General features: G+C 45.3%; 1 protein-coding gene across 4 annotated transcripts in view; it reads right to left on the bottom strand.

Moving 5' to 3' along the window:
- The window catches only part of LOC119168232 (uncharacterized), a 32211-nt gene extending 13748 nt beyond the window's left edge, over positions 1-18463 (bottom strand). For 3 of the 4 annotated variants that reach the window (XM_075867324.1, XM_075867321.1, XM_075867323.1), the window contains exons 1-8: positions 18050-18463; positions 14876-14966; positions 14680-14730; positions 9287-9576; positions 8472-8540; positions 7475-7540; positions 2799-2837; positions 1786-1864 (exon numbers count right to left, since the gene is read on the bottom strand). In XM_075867324.1, the coding sequence (XP_075723439.1) occupies positions 1786-1864; positions 2799-2837; positions 7475-7540; positions 8472-8540; positions 9287-9576; positions 14680-14730; positions 14876-14948 (667 nt within the window). In that variant the 5' untranslated portion in view covers positions 14949-14966; positions 18050-18463. The remainder of the gene's footprint in view (positions 1-1785; positions 1865-2798; positions 2838-7474; positions 7541-8471; positions 8541-9286; positions 9577-14679; positions 14731-14875; positions 14967-18049) is intronic. The other variant, XM_075867322.1, reaches the window with a different exon arrangement.
- Positions 18464-18945: the final 482 nt, after the last annotated feature.

The raw sequence follows: 18945 nt of genomic DNA, 5'->3' as shown, positions 1-18945 counted from the left end.
TTTTACCCTAAGCCTAAAAGCAGAACAGTGTAAAAATAATACGGTACATATTTTAGTGCACATCATGCAGATATGCAGGGGCACTGAAGTCCGCAGTGACTTTGAACATTGTCTTGAAAATTTTTCTCTAAGAGAGACTAAGTAATATCTGATGCAGAGCATTAAACAAAATGTCTGAGAGGCAAAAAAGATGAACTGGATAGCAGCAATGAAAATAAGATTGCCTTAAGTAACTACCAAAAGGGGAAAGATGAAATTGTAAAATTACATTTTAGGATAATTTAAGGGGAAGGGCTCTGCTGTTCAAAGCGAGGTTGTTTACCTTCGCATAAATTGTTACAAAGCGAGATTCTGTAAAGACGACAAATGCATATGCATGTTAAAAAAATCATGGAGCACGTTTTAACTGAATGTTAACATATCCACCTGGCTCACTGCATTTGGCTTTGCCCAAGATCACTAAAAGGCAAGTGCTTTACTTTTGTTTTCTTCTCAGTCAGCTTCTCATCCCCCCCCATTGAAAGATTTCTGAACCTAGCCCAATTTTGCACAGCCTCTGCAATGGGAGCAACTGCAACCTGTCTGCAACTCACACGCCTCTGGGATTGGCCCACCAATGACCAAGTGACAACGTCGTGTGAGGGCACCATCGTTTGACGTCACATTATGTGATGTCACAGTGACCTCAAATTGGAATGACAAATTCTGGAAATCTGTGACACCCCCATGATGTCATGAGGTAAAGAATTGCGTGATCATGAACTTTTTCGCATCGCTTGCGATGGCGCTCACGAACAGTTTTCGTGTATGATGAAGCATGATGAAGGCCTTAATGATTGCAACCCACAGTCATCATAAAGTTCAAGAGCTCTTCCACACAACAAACATATGAGATACAATGGAGAGAGAAAAAGAAATTCGTGGGAAAAAACAGTGCTGGCGCACACACGTGGCATATTATTTTTAGTCTCTGCCTTGTGCAGGTGACATGTGAAATGCCCCAGTTCAAATTTTAGTAAAAAAATAGAAGACTTAAATTTTGGTCTATTTAGGAATGTCCCCCACGGAGATCTCACGTTGATCGTTTTCATTTTTCACTGATCTATAATGAACAAAAAGTAGATACTACTCTATGTCTGATAAGAAAGTCGTATTACCACTATACTACGCCACGCTGCATAAAAAATTACAAAAATACCATAAAAGTAGGGCATTCACCCCACAGTTTGCAGCCGTGGCCTATGCCCCTCAAGCCGCCGGTGTTCTTGCCGCCGTGTATGAGTGCAAGGGCATGCCCTTCGCACCATCCCTTTCTACCGGCATTTGTATCGACTGTGCTGCATGTTTCGTGTAGGCCTGGCATTTTTTTTTTAAATCTCTGCTGTTACAACGAGTATCAGACTTAACGAAAAATTTATGCTATCGAGACGATTTCGTAACAATGAGGTTCGGCTCTACCAACCATAGGTCGACAAAACGTGTGAAGCCAACTCCGACTCCCTCATGAAATATATTTTGCCCTTGCCACTTGCTCGGCTTCATACTCAAAGTTCCTCAACCGGATTGACTTGACTCAGACACAACATAATTTTTCTCAACTGAAGTCACTCGGACTCAATCAACCATAATGTAACCCGCATGGCCTGGCTCCAACTCACTCTTGATCCGAGTCGTTGACCGAGTGGTCCGAGTATTTGACTCATGAGCAAGTTTGCCAACCTATGTTTCTTGCTTAGAGCTTTGCCGCCCACGTGAATCCTTTCTGAATAGCATGAGTTGACTTACCGGCAGAATCAAATTCCGGCGTCGCCTGGGTGGCCGTTTCCTTTGAGGCTGCGCGGTACGCGCATTTCTCAATGGATTCCTGCTTACGTGGTAGATGGGAATAAAAAGATACACACGTTAGTTTAGGGCCTTGTGAGCTACGTACATTTGCACGTCACCGTGTGGATGAAGAAGGGCTATGGATCAAGGAGCCCGTTTTGGTAGGGGGGAAGAAGTACGAATCCAGCAGATGACAGAGCAAAAAAAGGCACATCTATAGTTTCTAATGATGCTTAGTAATCCTGAGACAAAGGAGAAATGAGCAAATATGTGCAAAAAATGTTCAGGAGACCTTGCTCCATCGGGAAAACTGGGCTGGGCATGCGCGTGCCTCGTGTACTTATTTTTCTTTCTTTATTGCATTGCATAATGCTCCCTCCAAACTGTTTCCTTCCTCTGTGCCTGAAATTGTACCTTCATCCACGCGCTTAACAGTGCAGCGCTTCCACTGCTACAGGCGACAACCACGGTTATTCGCTCATGTTCAAGCAACCATGAAATCAGGCAACGCGACATGAAGAGCGCCCTTGACAAAAGATCAGAATGCCATATCAGGAATGGCTGGTTGCTGCCTAGCTTACGATCAAGTAGTATTCGTTATTGAAAAACAGCGCGTGCAAATGCGCATGCGACCAATGAATCTTCAAGGCTCTAATTTCTTCATGTTTGCAGATGCTGTTCTTTTTTTCCTTTTCAACGTTTGATGTATTTGTTCTTGTCTATGCCTGTTTTTGAATAATAAACGCTGTGAAAAAACTCGAGTCTCAGGGCCTTTTTCTTGCCTGCCGGCGAATAGCGAGTAAAGGCGCGCAAAGGTCCTTTTGAAGGTGACACTTTTCGTTATTCATTCTTTTGTAGGCCCATGAGCGAGTGGAATGCTTTTCTGTCAGACATTGTTGAAAAGCAATGTAGTGAAGATTTTGCCGAACTTTGTATACTGAATATGAATGACTGTTTATTTATGATGCATATACCCCCCTTGCTGTAATGCTTGCTAATGGCGATGCAGGCACCTGAAAATAAACAAAAACAAAAAATGTGATAGTGTTAAAGAGCTCATTTCACAGAAATAGCAGCGTTGGTGGCACTGTGTTTGGTTAAGAGTGATAAATCATGTTTGCGAACAAAAATTTGTGGGAAATGCAAATAAATAATAAAAAATTTTCAATTCAAGTGGAACCGGGCATTTGAACCTGTGATCTCTTGCTTCGTGGCACAATGCGTTTAGCCACTCAGTCACCATGCTTACATTCTTTAGCATACTAACAGCAAGCTATTTAAATACAGAAAAAACTTGTTAATTCGAGCCCCGTTAATTCGGAAATTCAAATATTCTGGTCAAAGTGCATAGTATTCTATGGTACCAAATTTCGTTGATTTGTTTGAATTCGGCTCTGCACCACTTAACTCGAACAAACGCTGACATCTGCCATTGCACGAAAGTACAGTAAAGCAGCACTGGCACCACTGGAGTTAATGCAAAACTTGAGTGGCATCGTCATCAACTAGTGGGCGCGAACTCAGCATCACTGAACATCTGTGTCTTCTCCCTTCGCTGCACTGTGCCTTCGACGCCATTTTTCTATGTGTAGTTGAGCCGGCACAATTGCTGGCCGAGTTGTCTTTTCTGTTGTGACCAGTGTGACGAGGTCTCGGCAGAGTCCATTGACGATGACTGCCGACCTTTGATGCTGTTTTTCCCACAGATGAGACCCTTCAGGACATCATGATCGACGATTGTGTTCTAACGACTGGTCTACTGACCGATCAAGAAATTATAAATGGTATCACGGGCGGCCAGGCAGACTCCGATTCTGATGGAAATTCATACAGGCAGATGCAGCCGCGACGTCACCGCACCTCACGAAAAGTTTTGGAGGCGCTTTTGATATTAGAGGACGTTGGCTGGAGCCTTTCCGACAGTTTTGTGGCTGCTGGTCGCTTGAAAGAATTAACAAATATTGTAAGCCAGAATTTACTGGAGGTATGCTTCTCCAACCGGATTTTAATGCTGTTTTTCCTGTTCATTCGCTGATTTGACATTGGGTTAAGTCAGACATTATTCTAATAATTCGAATTAACAAGCTTTTACTCTACACCATTTAGCAACGCTGTATTGGTGGAATACGCATCTCTGAATTTATCTAGTGGCTTGATACACCACCTGCGAAACGGCGCAAAGGTAGCACAGCCTTTATTTTATATGAGATCACCCTGCCATGTTTGTGCTGCATGCTAGACATTGGATCCAGAGGATATCTGCAGCTTGGCTCCATTTTTGTGCTTTTTGTTAACTCCCACAATCACATTTATAGTTAGTAATGATAATAGCAGCAATACTTCGAATTAATTTGTAAGTAGAGGTAGCAGTTAATTGAAGAAGTTATCTGAAAGTCTGGACCGTAACGTACCAAATTCACATGCATGCCACAAAATGTACACATTCCTTTTTTATCTTCTCTACGATTTCACTCGCGCTCCCGAGGGTTGACATGCACGGGACAGGCCTTTCGAAAACCCATCTCCACAGGTAAGAAATTCCTTTCACGCAAGTGGGCTGCGGTTGTGTTCGACTATTTTGCAGTGAGAACTATTCGTGAAGGCCCTTCTCATGGGGCCAGTCAGTGAAACGCTCCCAGAAGAGGGCAGCAAACGAAGACAAATGCAACGAACCCAGGACAACAGGTGTTCATCTTGTCTCTTTCGTAATTTGCCTTCATTGGAGTTGTTCGGGCTCTGGATGTCGAGAAGCTTCCCAGTGTTCATCTACACTCAAATTTCATTATAATGTAACGAGATATAATAAAATAATAAATATAACGAAGTAAATGAAATTCCCCTTGAAAGCTCCATTAAGAACTATGCATTTTAAACATCGTTGCAATAAAGTAAAATTGACTGGTAAATGGATATAACAAACTTCATTAGTCTATCAAAAAACACCGACTGTAGTGTATTAAGTATATCGTTTTCTGCAGAGTTTGACGCTCGTTCGTGGCAGCTCTTTCAAAACTCCCCCCGCCGACGTTACAGCCACGCCCCGCGTAGCCGAGAGAGTTGTCCTCCTCACACAGCCAGCGGAGAGGATTGAGAAAGCGCTCAGCTGGTCACGTGACCGAGAAGCAGCGCCACGGTGCAAAGCGATTTCTCTCTCCCGATGGCAATGACTGAGTCTCCGCTGCTACCACGATGATGATGATGATGATGATGAGTAGTTTTTTAGTGGCGCAAGGGCCAATTGATGGCCAAAGAGCGCCATTTCAATTGACTACAGATATGAACAATGATATGGTGCGTGGCTGTAAAGGGGCCTTAAAATTCCTCGCTCTAACGCGGGTTAAAACATGAAAGTAATAAAATCATGACAGTGGCGTGACATATGTGTAATGATAGCGGATGGCAAAATGTCATGATAATAAAACCATGATGAAGATGTAGTCACCGCAGCCACGACCATTCCATAGAGGTCGTGCTACGGATGACCTCGAAATATCGGGTGAAAGCTTTTGCACATCCTTTAAAAACGTTAAAAGTGTTTGCAGCTTAAAAAGCGGATCCCTACCGATGACCGCTGCTACCATGGCTGCTACCCTCTGCACAGAGAAAGGACTCCCCACAACAGCTTCCTTTTTTTTTTTTTTCGTCTCTCTTCGCAGTGAAGTGTGACACACCCACTAAAGGGGCCGACAACCAATTTTTATGGCGGCATTTCTTTATTCTTTTTTTAGTGGAAGGAGAAGCTTACCGATCAGCCAATCAGTCAGTCTGATCGTGGAATGTCCAAGTGGAAGACGCTGCAAAACATTAGCAACTAAAGTTTTTCTATCTGCAGCGAACATGGAGTCGTACACTCGCGTGCTGCAAACGGTGAGCGTGCGGCCGCTTTGCATTTGAGCATGGTGGTTTACTGCACGTGCGTGCACTCCGCGCGCATGCCCTACGGCTCCGTTTAGTCCATTGGAGGCTGTGACGGCGACGCCGCTTTTTGCCGTGCTACTCCTTTAACGTCATAAACAGCACAGAATTAAGCAAGGCTGGGTGTCACGGACGGCTATTTTCGGCGACACCGCGTCACGGCAATTAACGGGCGCCATACTCCCCGACTGACCGTGAGAAACGGCGGCACATGAAAGGGAACCGATAAGTGCAAAATGAGGGTGCTCTCCTTAGAACGTCGCCGCCGACAGTTAATCCTTTTGTAACCGTGGCGACGTCTGCAAGGTCGTAAAAGGCCGCGGTATACCCCGTACAAGGATTAGACTACAAGACGCCCGGCTGAGAGCTAAGTGGTTCACCGTTCCCACGGAGAAAAGCGTGGGAAACGCTCTGGTGGCCAAGCCGTATGACAACAACCCGACAGGTTGTCACTCTCGCTAGTTGCGGGCCCTCTCCCTATTAAAAAGGGGTGGGGTCAAAATATTTTTGGGGCGGAGTTTCCCCTCAATTAAATGCGCATGATTGGACCCAGGTAGAGGTCTCTTGTCCCCAAGGAAGAGAGCGAGGAGACACGAGGGGGATTTAAGCGCAGGATTTTGCCCTGCTAGGCAGACTAGTCGCTGACCAAGATGGTGTAGAAACAGATCAACAAGCATCTCTTCTAGAAGTTTTTAGTGCGGCTCTGTATCGGCTGGCCACCTAAACTTAGCCGTTCGTCTAGTTGTGACGCGATATTAACGTCTGCAACGTAGACATCGGGACTTCGCTTCGAGTTAGCTCAACCTGCTCGAAGTCACCTGCAAGCACTAGCCTCCCGGAGCCACCAGCGTTGCAACACCGCCGACATCGCAGTCGTGCCAGGACTCTCCTCGACTTCTCGCATCCGATCGTCGGGGACACAACGCTGCCGGTCATCACACGTATGCCTTCACCTGTTTATATCTTCGAACTTTCTCCTCCGTAGTTGTATTGTTGTTAGTTTGTGTAGTTTGTAATAGTTCTCTCGCGTAAGCTGATTTATTGTTTCTGTTATATATTTCTTTAGTTGTATCAAGTGTTGATGTATTTTGTTAGTTGTATAGAATTGTTGTATTAGATCCCGTGTGCTGCAATATCACTAGAGTAAAGTTGTTTTGTTTTCCCACGTCTCTGATCTCTTCACTGTCTCTGCTTGCGTACGGAACGAACCAACCTGCTGTCATTCCCGTCGCCGACTTCGCGCTGGCGACGCTAGAGTGGCAGCTTGTAACACTGGGTAATAATATACAAAACTTCAATTTTGAGGACTGGAGTGCATGACAGCATCACGCTACGCGAACAGCAAAGTGATCGACTCCAGGTTTCATAATCCAGCTTCAATACTCTTCCGCAGGCTGCACAACATGACGGTTTTTGTTAATTTTAAGTACGATTTAAAAATTTAAATCCTACTCGCAATGCGAAAAGAATGTTGAAATCTGTGACGATATTTCGCGGTCGTTTCATTTCTACTACAGCATCCAATCACACTTTCTGGCCAGTTGACTAACACAAAAAAACGAAGCCCACAGGAAAAGGCACCCATTCTTTCTCCTTCTAACTTTAAGTTTGTTTCAATTAGAGCCATTCAGTGTATGGATGTCGAAAAGCTTCTCGGCCTTCACAGAAACGGTCGCAGTTTGTTAACTTGGCCACCCCCGAATGATGCTTTGAATAGCCCAAAGCGAATTCTCACATTTGCGGTGACAGCCGTGGCAGCCGGGCTCTCACCTGCTGAGCCACCTGGTTGTGCTACGTGCACCTGCACAAGAAACGCATTTAAACATTATTCTATTTATACAGCCCTTGTTTATAGTCTTTGTAACAACACTCATTCACAAACAATACAGTCCAAAGGCATACAAGAGATATTAGTATGAACTAAGCAGGCATAGGTACCCCAAGGTACTGCCACTACTCTGTTACATTTCCCTGACCGAGCACACCATTATGAGAAAAAAAGCAGTCAATTACAACAACCCTAAAGCACTAAGGGGGGCGGGATAGATACAATTCTGGTGGCACCAACATTCTTTTGCTTCAGAAAGGCCGCACGGTAATAAGAAAAAAGGCACAAAAGTTTGAACTCGATAGCTTCAGCGGTTACAGAGAAAAATTTTCCTTTTTTGACGATAGTGTTAGGAGAAAATGCCATTTAAAGGTCGAGTTGCCGCTGTGCAGCCAAGGGATCAGGCACGTTTGGAGCCATTTCACAAGCACTTCATACTGCGCGTAAAAACTCGTCACTTTGTGGAAGCGCTTGTCAGTAATGCTGGAATATCATGCCATAAAAATTTTAAAATGACATTTTCAGTAGCTTTAGCTCTCTATCTCTCCTTGACTTGACACCCTCTGAAAATACAAGATAAGAGCGTGTCATTCTCTCCTGGTGTCTCTCGCTTTGATGGCACACCTTATCATGCAATGCATGAACAGCGATTCCCGTGACGTCTATTAGTGTACAAACTCTCGATTGGTCTGTGTACGCGAAATATCGGATGTGAATTGTCTCCTGCACTGTCTAGCCACGCAGTAGCCCCCCTCCCCCCCGTTCTGCCTTGGCTCGCCTGGCCATCGTGCGCGATCAACCGACTTCACTTCATTATGCGTGTTTGCGAGACTGTGCAAGCAGCGATAACAGTGTGTCGCCAATAAGTAAACTTAAGAAATAAGAGGCAAGGAGGAGATCTCACCTGAAGGTAGAGTAGTGAAGTTGAGGAGGAAACCACTGCTTCGTCCTTTATCTCGAGGTGGTTCGGGACCTATTAAAAAAGTGAAAAACTGAAGCAGTCAAACAGAACCCAGACGAACCTCATCGTCGTCTTCCTTTTTCTACAAGCGCCCAACTTGCATTAAACCCCTTCTTGTTCTCTTTTAAAAGCTTCGTGAGCAGAAATCGCTATCCTGATGTCGGTTGTCCGTCATCCCTAGTAGTGCCACTGCTCTGCTTTTCTTCCCTTACTTGCTACCCTACACAACTATCGCAAGCTCAACCACGATACGAAAAAGGGAAAAAAAAAACAGATGCCACGTCAACAACATCTACGTTTAACCAGCACAGCGCAACCTACTATAAGACTAGTTGTTTGCATGCTTTGTAACTTGAGCCAAGGGGTTAGCTTGTGATGCATGCGCAATGGCATCTACATTCAACCAGCACAGCGCAACCTACTATAAGACTAGTTGTTTGGGTGCTTTGTAACTTAAGCCAAGGGGTTAGCTTGTGATGCATGCACAATGGCGACAAACGCTATCACAAGACCGATGCAGAGCGAAGGAGCGCTAAAGAAACGGAGATGCAAACTTGCCCAAACACATGTCCTACAACAGATGAAAAACTCTTGAACACCAATTCAAGTGCAACCTTGACGACCACAAGTCCGCCTGTTGAAATGTGGCCTCCAGCGTCAACCCGCATTCATGAATTTTTCGTAATTTTAAGCTTTATCTTCCCCTGAACTCCCGTATTTTTTGGGCGTTTACTAAGCGAACAAATCAGTGAACCCACCTGAGGGTCAGGCAGGAACCGACACGGCAGTGCCCCAGGATTGAGGGTAGGTTTAATCGTGGCGGTGCCCAATCGCTCCATCAACTCAGAATTATGGCTGTAATCTTCCGGCTTGAAGTGGCGGCCGCAAACCCGCAAATCCAGGCGCGGCTCGGACACTGAGAGTCCGATGCGGCGCAGCCACTCCGTTCGCCTGCTGCCCTGTTGTACAGGCACTTTATGGTGCCGCTTTTCTTGTCGCCAACAGCTGGGCTCGCAGCCAATGACGGCGCAGGCGCGTTTCTTGACACCTAAAGAACACAAACTTTGAGGTTCGACAGAAAAGTTCATGTAAACAGGGGAAATGTTAACAGTTGTGCAAATATTTACACACATGACGATGCACAGAACCACGTGAATAGATGGTAGAAGCACGTCTTTTGAACAAAAGGAGACTGGTAGAGCCATCAAGCTTTTCATTGGATATTTTACAGAGCTGTGCGAATCACAAAAGTTTGGGTGCGAGGCCAATTGACCATGTGCAGAAAAGTGAGCGCCCCCTCTCGTGTAAACAGGAAAGCTTTGCCAACTAACATGCTGAAGACAGTGTTTAGCGGTTCAGGTGCACTGTTTTGTTGCTTTAGGGCCAAATATGCAAGCCCAATATTGAAAGAACATGGCAAAGAAGGAAAACATTCCATTCACGTTTGTATAAACAGTGTAAAACAAAGATTTTTCGCGTTTCAGCCTGAGCAACAACCAAGCGAGGTGATAGCTGCACTTCGTTACCTCGACTGTTCGCCAAGCTCATCGCACCTGCTCTTTCAAGGAAGAACATTTTGTTATACACTTGAAGTTGACCCTTGAAACGTCTGATGATGAACTAGGTTCGTTGAGAACAGCTTGCGCACCGTCTGTGAGGTGCGGTATTTGCGTGAAAACGGCAGTGTTCGCCGTTACCACGGGTCACACGGTTGGAGCGCGCTGAAATTGTGTTACCTGGAGAAATATTTTTTGATATATAGGTAGAGCGTACTATAGGCGTTTCTAGTGCACTAATACAAGTGCCTCTAGTTAAATTCACCAAAGTGTATATTGACGCTGTAAGTGAATATGCACTTTGCTAATACTCTGCATTCGTAACACGAGTTTCTCCTACTATACATAAAGGAGATACAGATGCAGCTGCCGCAGTCGTGAATATTAAATTACCCGTGCTTCTATCAATTATCGTTCGCGCAGATACGCGAGAGCGCATTGTCGCGTGTTAACGGAAGTATAGTGCGGTCTATTAGGAGTTTTGATATACACTAGACTCGTGTGCTGCCATGATACACTAAAAGGTCCAGGAATGTTAGTTCAGCCAGTGCTGGTTCGACAACCACGGCGAGCGGGATGCGCCACACACCACTGTTTCAATAAAGGCTTGTCCTCCGGCCACATTTGGCATGGCGTTATCTGAGCATGTCTCTTTTCAGCACGTAGCCTCGCGGATGAGAGCCTGTCAAAGTTAGCGCTCATTTCGTGGTTGAGCTGCGAGAAGAGAGAGTGAGTGAGAATTTATTAGAAGGCAGAGAGGTCGGCCTCAGCTAGTTCGCTCTAGCCTGCTACTCTACACAGGGGATAAGGGAAAGGGGAAGGAAAGAGGGATGAAGGGTGATGATGGGGACAAGAAGAGGTGGTGCGTATGTACAGTAGCCACTTACCGTAGTATCCTACAGTCTAGTTTCTAGTCCAGTGGTTTTTATAAAGTCTAGAACAGCCTTTGTAGCAGTTTTTGACACTGTTTGGTCGTTCATTGCTGACAATATGTGGCTTTCACTTAATGGTGTTCGTCCAATGCTTGCCAACGTTGCAGTTAGCATTTTTCTTTGCGCCACGTATAATGCACAGTCACAAAATAAATGAGCTATCGTTTCGCGCACTTGGCAGCGTTCACAATTTGGGCTGTCCGCACGGCCGATTAGGTGGGTGTAGTGGCGAGTGAAGGCGACGCCCAGGCGAATTCGGTGCAGTATATTAGCATGTCTTCGGCTGATTTTATCTGGAAGACGAAAAGTCATACCGGGGTCTGTTTCCCGCAGGCGCTTGTTCCGGTGATCTGGTAGCGACCAGTAAGTGGCAGCGCATTCGCGCATGAGTGATCTCAACAATGTGTTGACGTCACCTCGCGAGTAGGGTACTTTGACGTACATAGGAGCGTTGTATATTGCCGCTCTTGCTTCGCTATCGGCTGTTTCGTTGCCAACCAGGCCGCAGTGTCCAGGAATCCATTGGAGTGTAATCAAGTGACCACTCCTGTGTGTTAGGTCAAATGCTTGGAGGATTCCTAACGTTAACTCGTAAAATTGGCCTCTTCTTGAGTAAGAATGGATAGCTTGAAGCGCTGATTTTGAATCAGACAGAATCGTCCATTTACGCGGTGCTTGGTCGTTCACAAATTTTATGGCTTCTTGTATAGCAACAAGTTCTGCAGCTGTCGAAGATGACCTATGATCTAATTTTTACTGTCGGGAAATATTGAGTTGAGGGATCACGAAGGCTGCAGCTGAGGCGGATGAAGTTACGGATCCATCGGTGTAAATGTGCACAGAGTCGCTGTATCGGTCATCTAAATGTGCCAAGGTGAGTTGCTTGAGGGCAATATAAGAAACATGCGACTTATTCGAAATTCCACGTATGTGAAGGCACACCAGTGGTTTAGTCAATGTCCATGGAGGCACTGCAGGGATTACGGCAGGTGCAAAGCCTGACGGGATCATGTGCCTATGCATATCGAGGCATCGCGAATAGGTACAGCCTGGTCGGTCCACTTGTAGCGAAGACAAAGGGTGCTGTGCATGTCGGGTCAGCAGACGAAGGTGCACTCGAAGAGGCTCACAGGACGTGTAAACCTGTATAGGGTAGGTGCGTGACTCCTCTATAGTGCCAGAGGTAGATGTGCATCGTGGCAGGCCAAGACATATTCTCAGTGCTCGTGCCTGAAGGCTCTCTAAAGTACGGAGGCACGTTGCCCGCATGCTGGAAAGCACAGGTGAGCTGTACCTTATATAGCCCACAAACAATGCCTTGTATAACTGCAGAAGACTTTTCTCCGAAGGGCCCCATCTCAGTCCTGCTATAACACGAAGGACATACACAAAACTGATTAGTTTGTTTCGCAGCACAGTCACATGCTTTGACCAGGACAGGTTGCGATCAATGACGACCCCTAAATAGCGGTGTTGCTTAACCACGGGAATCACTGCTCCGTGAGCGAAGATTGCGAGAAAAACCACCAAAAACTCAAGGGAATGACGATGAAGGCAAAACCAATCACACACAGTCACCGGTAGTTTTCGTAGGTTTTTCTCGCACCTAGACATGAGCTATGAGGCCCAGCTCTTCACACTTCTATCTCGGTAAAATAATTCGCGCAGGGTTCCGGCATATTTGCCCCAACTACGAAAGCAAGGCCACTCAACCACGGCACACAATGTATGACCGGCGGAGGGCTGGGCAATGTTTTCCAACCAAAACCAAAATGCCTGTAGAGGGGGCTACCTATGCTTTTACTGCTCATGTGCAGTAGTTTTCCCGCAAATGGTCAATTCTGATATTAAAGTCCGAGTGTGAATTGAACTGAATATTTTTCGAACAGCACTCAAACATTTGTTTAATGTTTTTCGAATACTTCAAAGTGATACCTACAGAATAGAGGTTGCACAGGATTTTTAAGCCCATTTTTATGAAATAGGAACATGGAAGAGTTTCTTTTGGTTAGGTTGGTGAAGTGCTAGAGGAACGGTGTTCCCTAGTTGTTTTTCAAGGATGAGATGATGCAGTGACCAAATAGCATTTGTTTGATTTGGTGCAACTAATGTGGTGTTGACAACACTTTACACATGAAAGGAAAAAACTTTCCTCCACCTCCTCTTCAACTTCTATAAAGGCCCAACTGATTTGGCCGACAAAGACGTGCTCCCTTCGAATTCGAAGTTGCCAATCCACCTCGTAGACACCAGGGTATAAAAACACCTGAAACTTCGAATGTCGCAAATTTTCATCGAATATTTTTTGTCTTTTCGGTCCGAAACAGCATTTAATAAATGCCCCCATTTATGCCGCATGGGTTCGAACCAGAGCTTGCGATAGTCGATCCTTTTAAGGCCTTAGAGGAACACTAAAGACGTCTTTGCCGCAATACCAGAATGCAATGCAGTGAAGCTTATTTTAAAATAAATAAATAATGAGGGGGGCTACTGCAACGGTGCATTGCATCTCTGTGTGGCAAGCAGCGTTTTCTTGAGTCAATACATCTTTATTTGTTTGTTTATTTATTTATTTAAAATACTGCAGCCCTATACAGGGCTATAGCAGGAATGGGATATTATACAATACTAGAAGCAGAAAAAAAAATTGAAAAAAAAAAACACTAATGGCAAAGCAAGAACACTCATAGGAAGTTAATATTGAAGAGGAGGTTAATTATACATTGAAATTATATTCATCTATTGCAACAATAAAGTCTGTTAGTGGCAAGTCGCCAATGCTACCAGGCAGAGAATTTCAAAGCGCTATCTCACATGAAAAAAAAAAAAAAAACTATTTAAAAGCACTGGTACGCGCAAAGAAAGTCGCTGGTTCAAAGCATGGGAACTGCGAGCATAAACTTCATCAGAAAATGTGATGCGGTGAAGGCCAGAAATATCAGTGACAATTACTCTCTTTAAAACGAAATAAACAACACCAGAGCCACTGTAATATCAGGTGTAACCAATAAAGATTTGCTTTCTGCGACACTCAACACTCGAACGATGACATAAAAAGCAAAATAAACTTTGAAAGACAGCAGAGTGTATAGCGCAACTGATCGATGGGACCCAATAGAGGTACACACAAAACAAAGAGCGAACTTTCAACGGAATTACTGAAAGTGAGTGCTCTGTTGTACGTGTGCCCTTTTAGTGTCCCGTTAATCAGTTGCACTATACAATAAACAGATATGCCTCGTTGACACGTCCATTGTTGAACATGAGCAAGATTGAAAGACAACTCGTAACCACACCTTTAAAATGGCTGTGATTCACCACACACTTAAAGGTTTCTGCAAAAGCGAGCTTCGTTTTCACGTGCTTACACCTTCCCACGTTCAAGCCCATTTAGTTTGAAATGGGACAAGGAGAAAGGTGTGAACTACTCTATATTTGGTTTGAAGCTTATAATAATGCACTCTTTTGGTTAAGGATTGTTCACAAACAAGGTTGCCAATTTGTTATAACCGATTTTGATCTTTACAGTTACAACGAATATTGGATATAATGAACAAAGTTATGGCCTGAACGCCAGTTTGCTATAACTAAGTTTCATTGTAACGACCTCCTTGCATCTGTGTTGCCAAAGTGAGCCATTTTCAAACAGAGTAGCCGACTTACCAACAGAATTGGGCCGTGGTGCTGCCTGGGCGGCTGTTCTTTTCCGTGGAGCTATGAAGAAACGTTAATTCATGAGTATATAATGAACAAAGTTATGGTCTGAAGGCCAGTTTGCTATAATGAAGCTTCATAGTAATGACCTTCTTACAGCTGTGTTGACAAAGTGAACCATTTTCAAACAGAATAGCTGACTTACCAACAGAATTGGGCCGCGGCGCTGCCTGGGCAGCTGTCCTTTTTCCCGGAGCCAAGAAGACACGTTTATTCATGAGTGTCTTCACAGATTCCTGGATACATGGGAGATGGGAATAAAGATACACTCAGACGTCATTATAGTAAAGTTGCATCTTGCACGTAAATAAGTTTGTTGAATCCAAACATTCGTTATAGATGTATATTCTTGACATTTTATCTATTACAAGACTATTCTTTATTTACTTCGTTATAACCGATATTTCGTTATATCGAGGTTTCAGTGTATATACGTATGCCAGCTCGGAATCTACTGAATTGCTCACATTCACATATAGTGATGTGTTTGAACAAAAAAGGGCAGTGCATCGAACGGCCCGTTTTTTGTTAGACAGAAAAGTGTGAATCCAAGAGATAACAAAGCCAAAGTAAGCATAGCTGCATGTTATTTGTAATTTTAAACTAATGCTTACTACTCATGAGATGAAAGGAAAATTAGTGAAAGCGCACAAGAAAGTTCCGCAGCCCTTGTGTTGTAGGGGGAACAGGAGGCAGATGAAGCTTCGTGTGCTCTTGCCCAACGTACTACATTTCTTTCTTTCTTTTCTATTGCATTGCGCATAGTTCTCTGCTAACTGTTGTCTACCCCCTGTGCTGAGAATTGGACCGTCCATATGCGTAGCAGATCAACACTTCAGTTTCTGCAGGCAACAGCGACAGTAACGCACCCACCAAGAGTAGTAGCCTACAGGTAAAAGGGCTCATTCTTTTTTCTTCTAACTTTGACTTTGTTTAAAATGTGAAGCATATCTTTGCGTACTGCGGACACTTTGAGCATCTATACACTGGATCGCGAAAATATGAGCGTTTTGCAGCTGTTTGTCGGTGGGACCAAACAATGATCCTTGCCAATGTAGGCTTTTATTTTTGTGGAACGGCAGGCGTGTGGTTTTACGCTCGTGAGACAAATGTGTAAGTAAAAGCTCCGTGACCTCTTTCGTTGTGTAGCCGGGCGACAGCCACTTTGAAAGATCTGCCCAGTCAAGCTCAAACTTCGTATCCTGTGGTTCGTGCATACTTGATGTTCTCACACTTTGCCATTGTGTCAACCCCAGCATGGCCTAAGAGGACAAAGTCAGCCATGTTCTTAAGGGCATTGCAGATGATGCTTTCAATCTGCTGGTGTCCAAAGAGTGTTCGACCGTGGACAACATCATCAAAGAGTGTCGGCACTTTGAAGAACTGAAGAGACGCCGCATAACTCAGCATTTCATGTGGCTTCTCAATACTGCAGCTACGTCAACCTGTGAGGACCTTCAGCCGACATGCACTCCACTGCCCACCACCGAGAGTGTCATCCACATCGTGCGTCGCCCAACCGAGGCAGCGAATCCACCATCTTTTCTGGCGCGGCCATCTGACGATCCTCGACCAACGATCTCACTGATTCAGAAGTTTGAAGTGAAGGTGAGGAGGAAACCACTCCCTCATCTTTGATATTGAGGTGGTTTGGGACCTATTAGAAATGTTGAAAACTGAAGCGGACAAAGAAGGCCCATACGAACCTCATCGTTCTCTTCCTTTCTCTACAAGCCCTTATCCTCTATTAAAGCACTTCTTGTTCTTCTTTAGAAGCTCCACCGTGAGCGAAAAGCACTATCCAAAAGTAAGTTGTCTGTCGTGTCGAATAGTAGAAATAGAAATGTATCCAAGACAAAGGATTAGCAGCTGTCACATTTATAGCAAATCGGTCCTGCAGAATCTCGCAAGGCGGCACATTGGTTATGTATGACAGACATTGTCGACCCCCAATTTGCAGCACAAAGCCGTAAGGCAACCCTTAAGAATTTCTCAGAAAGAAGGTCTTTAATTCTACAAAAATCCAACCTTGTCCAGGGATCGAGCTCGGATTCGGGCAAATTTTTAGTCCTGGTCCCCCCTAGTTACCTTAATGACCTTAATAATGCAGCGACCATGCTGGAAAGGTGTTGATCCCGGGTTCAATCACCAGAGCAGGATTAATTCTTTGACAAACAAGCTTTCTTTTTGGAATATTCACATGGATTTTCTGGCGGCTTAATACCACAAGTGAGAGGTCGGTAATTTCCCTTGTAACAGCTACAACTGCTTAGAAAATTAAAGGTAATTGATGAAACGAAGTGACGAAAAGTCCCCGTGAGAGCTGTCACACGGAAGGAAAGAGTAGGATCACAGTGAGCAATTGTTAGCACCAATGCTTACAATTACCCTGTATGACAGCATGAGAAATAATAATTCAACCTGTTAATTACAAGTTCCAACTCCTGCATCAAGTGGAGGGGGAAGGTGAAGGTGGTGCACGTCCTCAGGTGACATACAGTTGGTCTATTTGTCAAGAGCATGATGTAAGAACTGACATGCCTGCGACTTGCGATTTTGTGACGAAAAGTGCAAGTCGTAAATGAACGAGTCAGCACTGCCCATGACACTGCACAGCTATAACAAACTTGACCACGTTGCAAAGAAAAAGAAAGGATGCCTTACGTTTCTCATACTAGGTGCAACTAAAAATAACTTCAGCACATGTCCACCAGGGGTGCGGATAGATATTTGTTCAGGAAAAGGGGGGGGGGGGGGTTCAAGCCCCGTTTATATATGTTCGTGCATGTCTTAAATGTGCGTGTGTGTGCAGGCATATAAAAAATTGAAAGTTTCCGGTGTCCCCCATATCCCCCTCCTCCCATCCATGGACATGGCAATAGAGAGTTTCAGAACAGTGTACGCAGCGCACGCAAAACATCTATGTTATGTTCAAGCAGCGCAGCTCGGCATAGCACAAGATTAGTTGCTTGGGTACGATACGCTAGTTTGGTAACTTAACGTCGGCAGCCAAGGTGTTAGCTTGCGACGCATGCGCGGTGGCACCAAACACTAACGTAAAATTGATGCAGATAAAAGGAGCGCTAAAGAAACGGGGTCGCTAACTCGCTCAAACACGTGTCTCACTAAGAGATTAAAAAAAAATCGCGAACACGAATACAACGCCGCCTTGAGGGAGGCAAGTCCGCTTGTCAAAACGCCTCCTCCAGCGACACCACGCGTTCGCGAATTTTTCATCATATTCTGTCTTTTTGGGGGTGTCTTACTAACGTAAAACGAAGCTTTGCCTACCCAATTACAATCTATTCAGTGAACCCACCTTGGGGTCGGGACGGAACAGAAACGGCAGTGCCTCAAGATTTGGGAAAGTTGTAATCGTGGGGGCGCCGATGGTCGCTGCGTCAATCCGGAATCGTGGTTGTAATCATCCGGCGTGAAGAGGCGACCGCAAACGCACTGATTTTTGGCGCGAATCGGACTCGGGGAGTCCCACACGTCACAGCCACTCCGTTCGCCGGCTGCTCTGTTTCGCGGAGGCACCCGAAGTCGCCGCTTTTCGTGTCACCAGTCGTTGGGTTTACAGACCCACGGCGCTGCACGGGCGATTCACTAGAGAACAGAGAACTCACGCACGAGCGGCACGAGTCGAGATTTTCAAATCCCAAACAGTCGTGCAAATGCAGTGCAAATGTTTACGCTCGTGACAACGATGACAGTGCGTACGATTAATGCGAGCGAGGACCACATGGATGGAGTAAAATGATAGGTCCGTTCGATTCAACTGCACCGGTCGGAACCGGTTCATGTGCACGCGAAGTTCGTTCGATTCAACTGCACCGGTCAGAACCGGTTCACGGCTGTGCACGCGACGCGAAGTTCAGAAATTGTGCAGCGTGAGTTCAGCGGTGCAGGCACAGCACGACACCCGAAACAAATGACGATGTGCCGACAAGGTGTTGGCCTTAATTCTTTTCGGTTAATTTACACCATTCAGCAAGCACCGACCTATGGCGAAACGCACATGCGGACAGTTTATGAGGCGCAAACACCTTGGCAAAACACACCGCATTTGTAGAGGCGGGTACGGCGCCTCAGCCACCTACGTCTAAAGTGCTGCGTCGTCTGCTTAGCTGCACGCGCGCCTGCACCAAGCCGGCGCCGTCAGCGAAAGAGGTGCAGGAAAATTGTGAACCGGTGCTGCACCTCTTCTGCACC

The sequence above is a fragment of the Rhipicephalus microplus genome, chromosome 6 (assembly GCF_043290135.1).
Source record: "Rhipicephalus microplus isolate Deutch F79 chromosome 6, USDA_Rmic, whole genome shotgun sequence".
In the NCBI taxonomy this organism is placed as follows: Eukaryota; Metazoa; Arthropoda; class Arachnida; order Ixodida; family Ixodidae; genus Rhipicephalus; species Rhipicephalus microplus.
The sequence above is the reverse complement of the archived record's forward strand: the minus strand, read 5'-3'. Positions and strand labels throughout refer to the sequence as shown.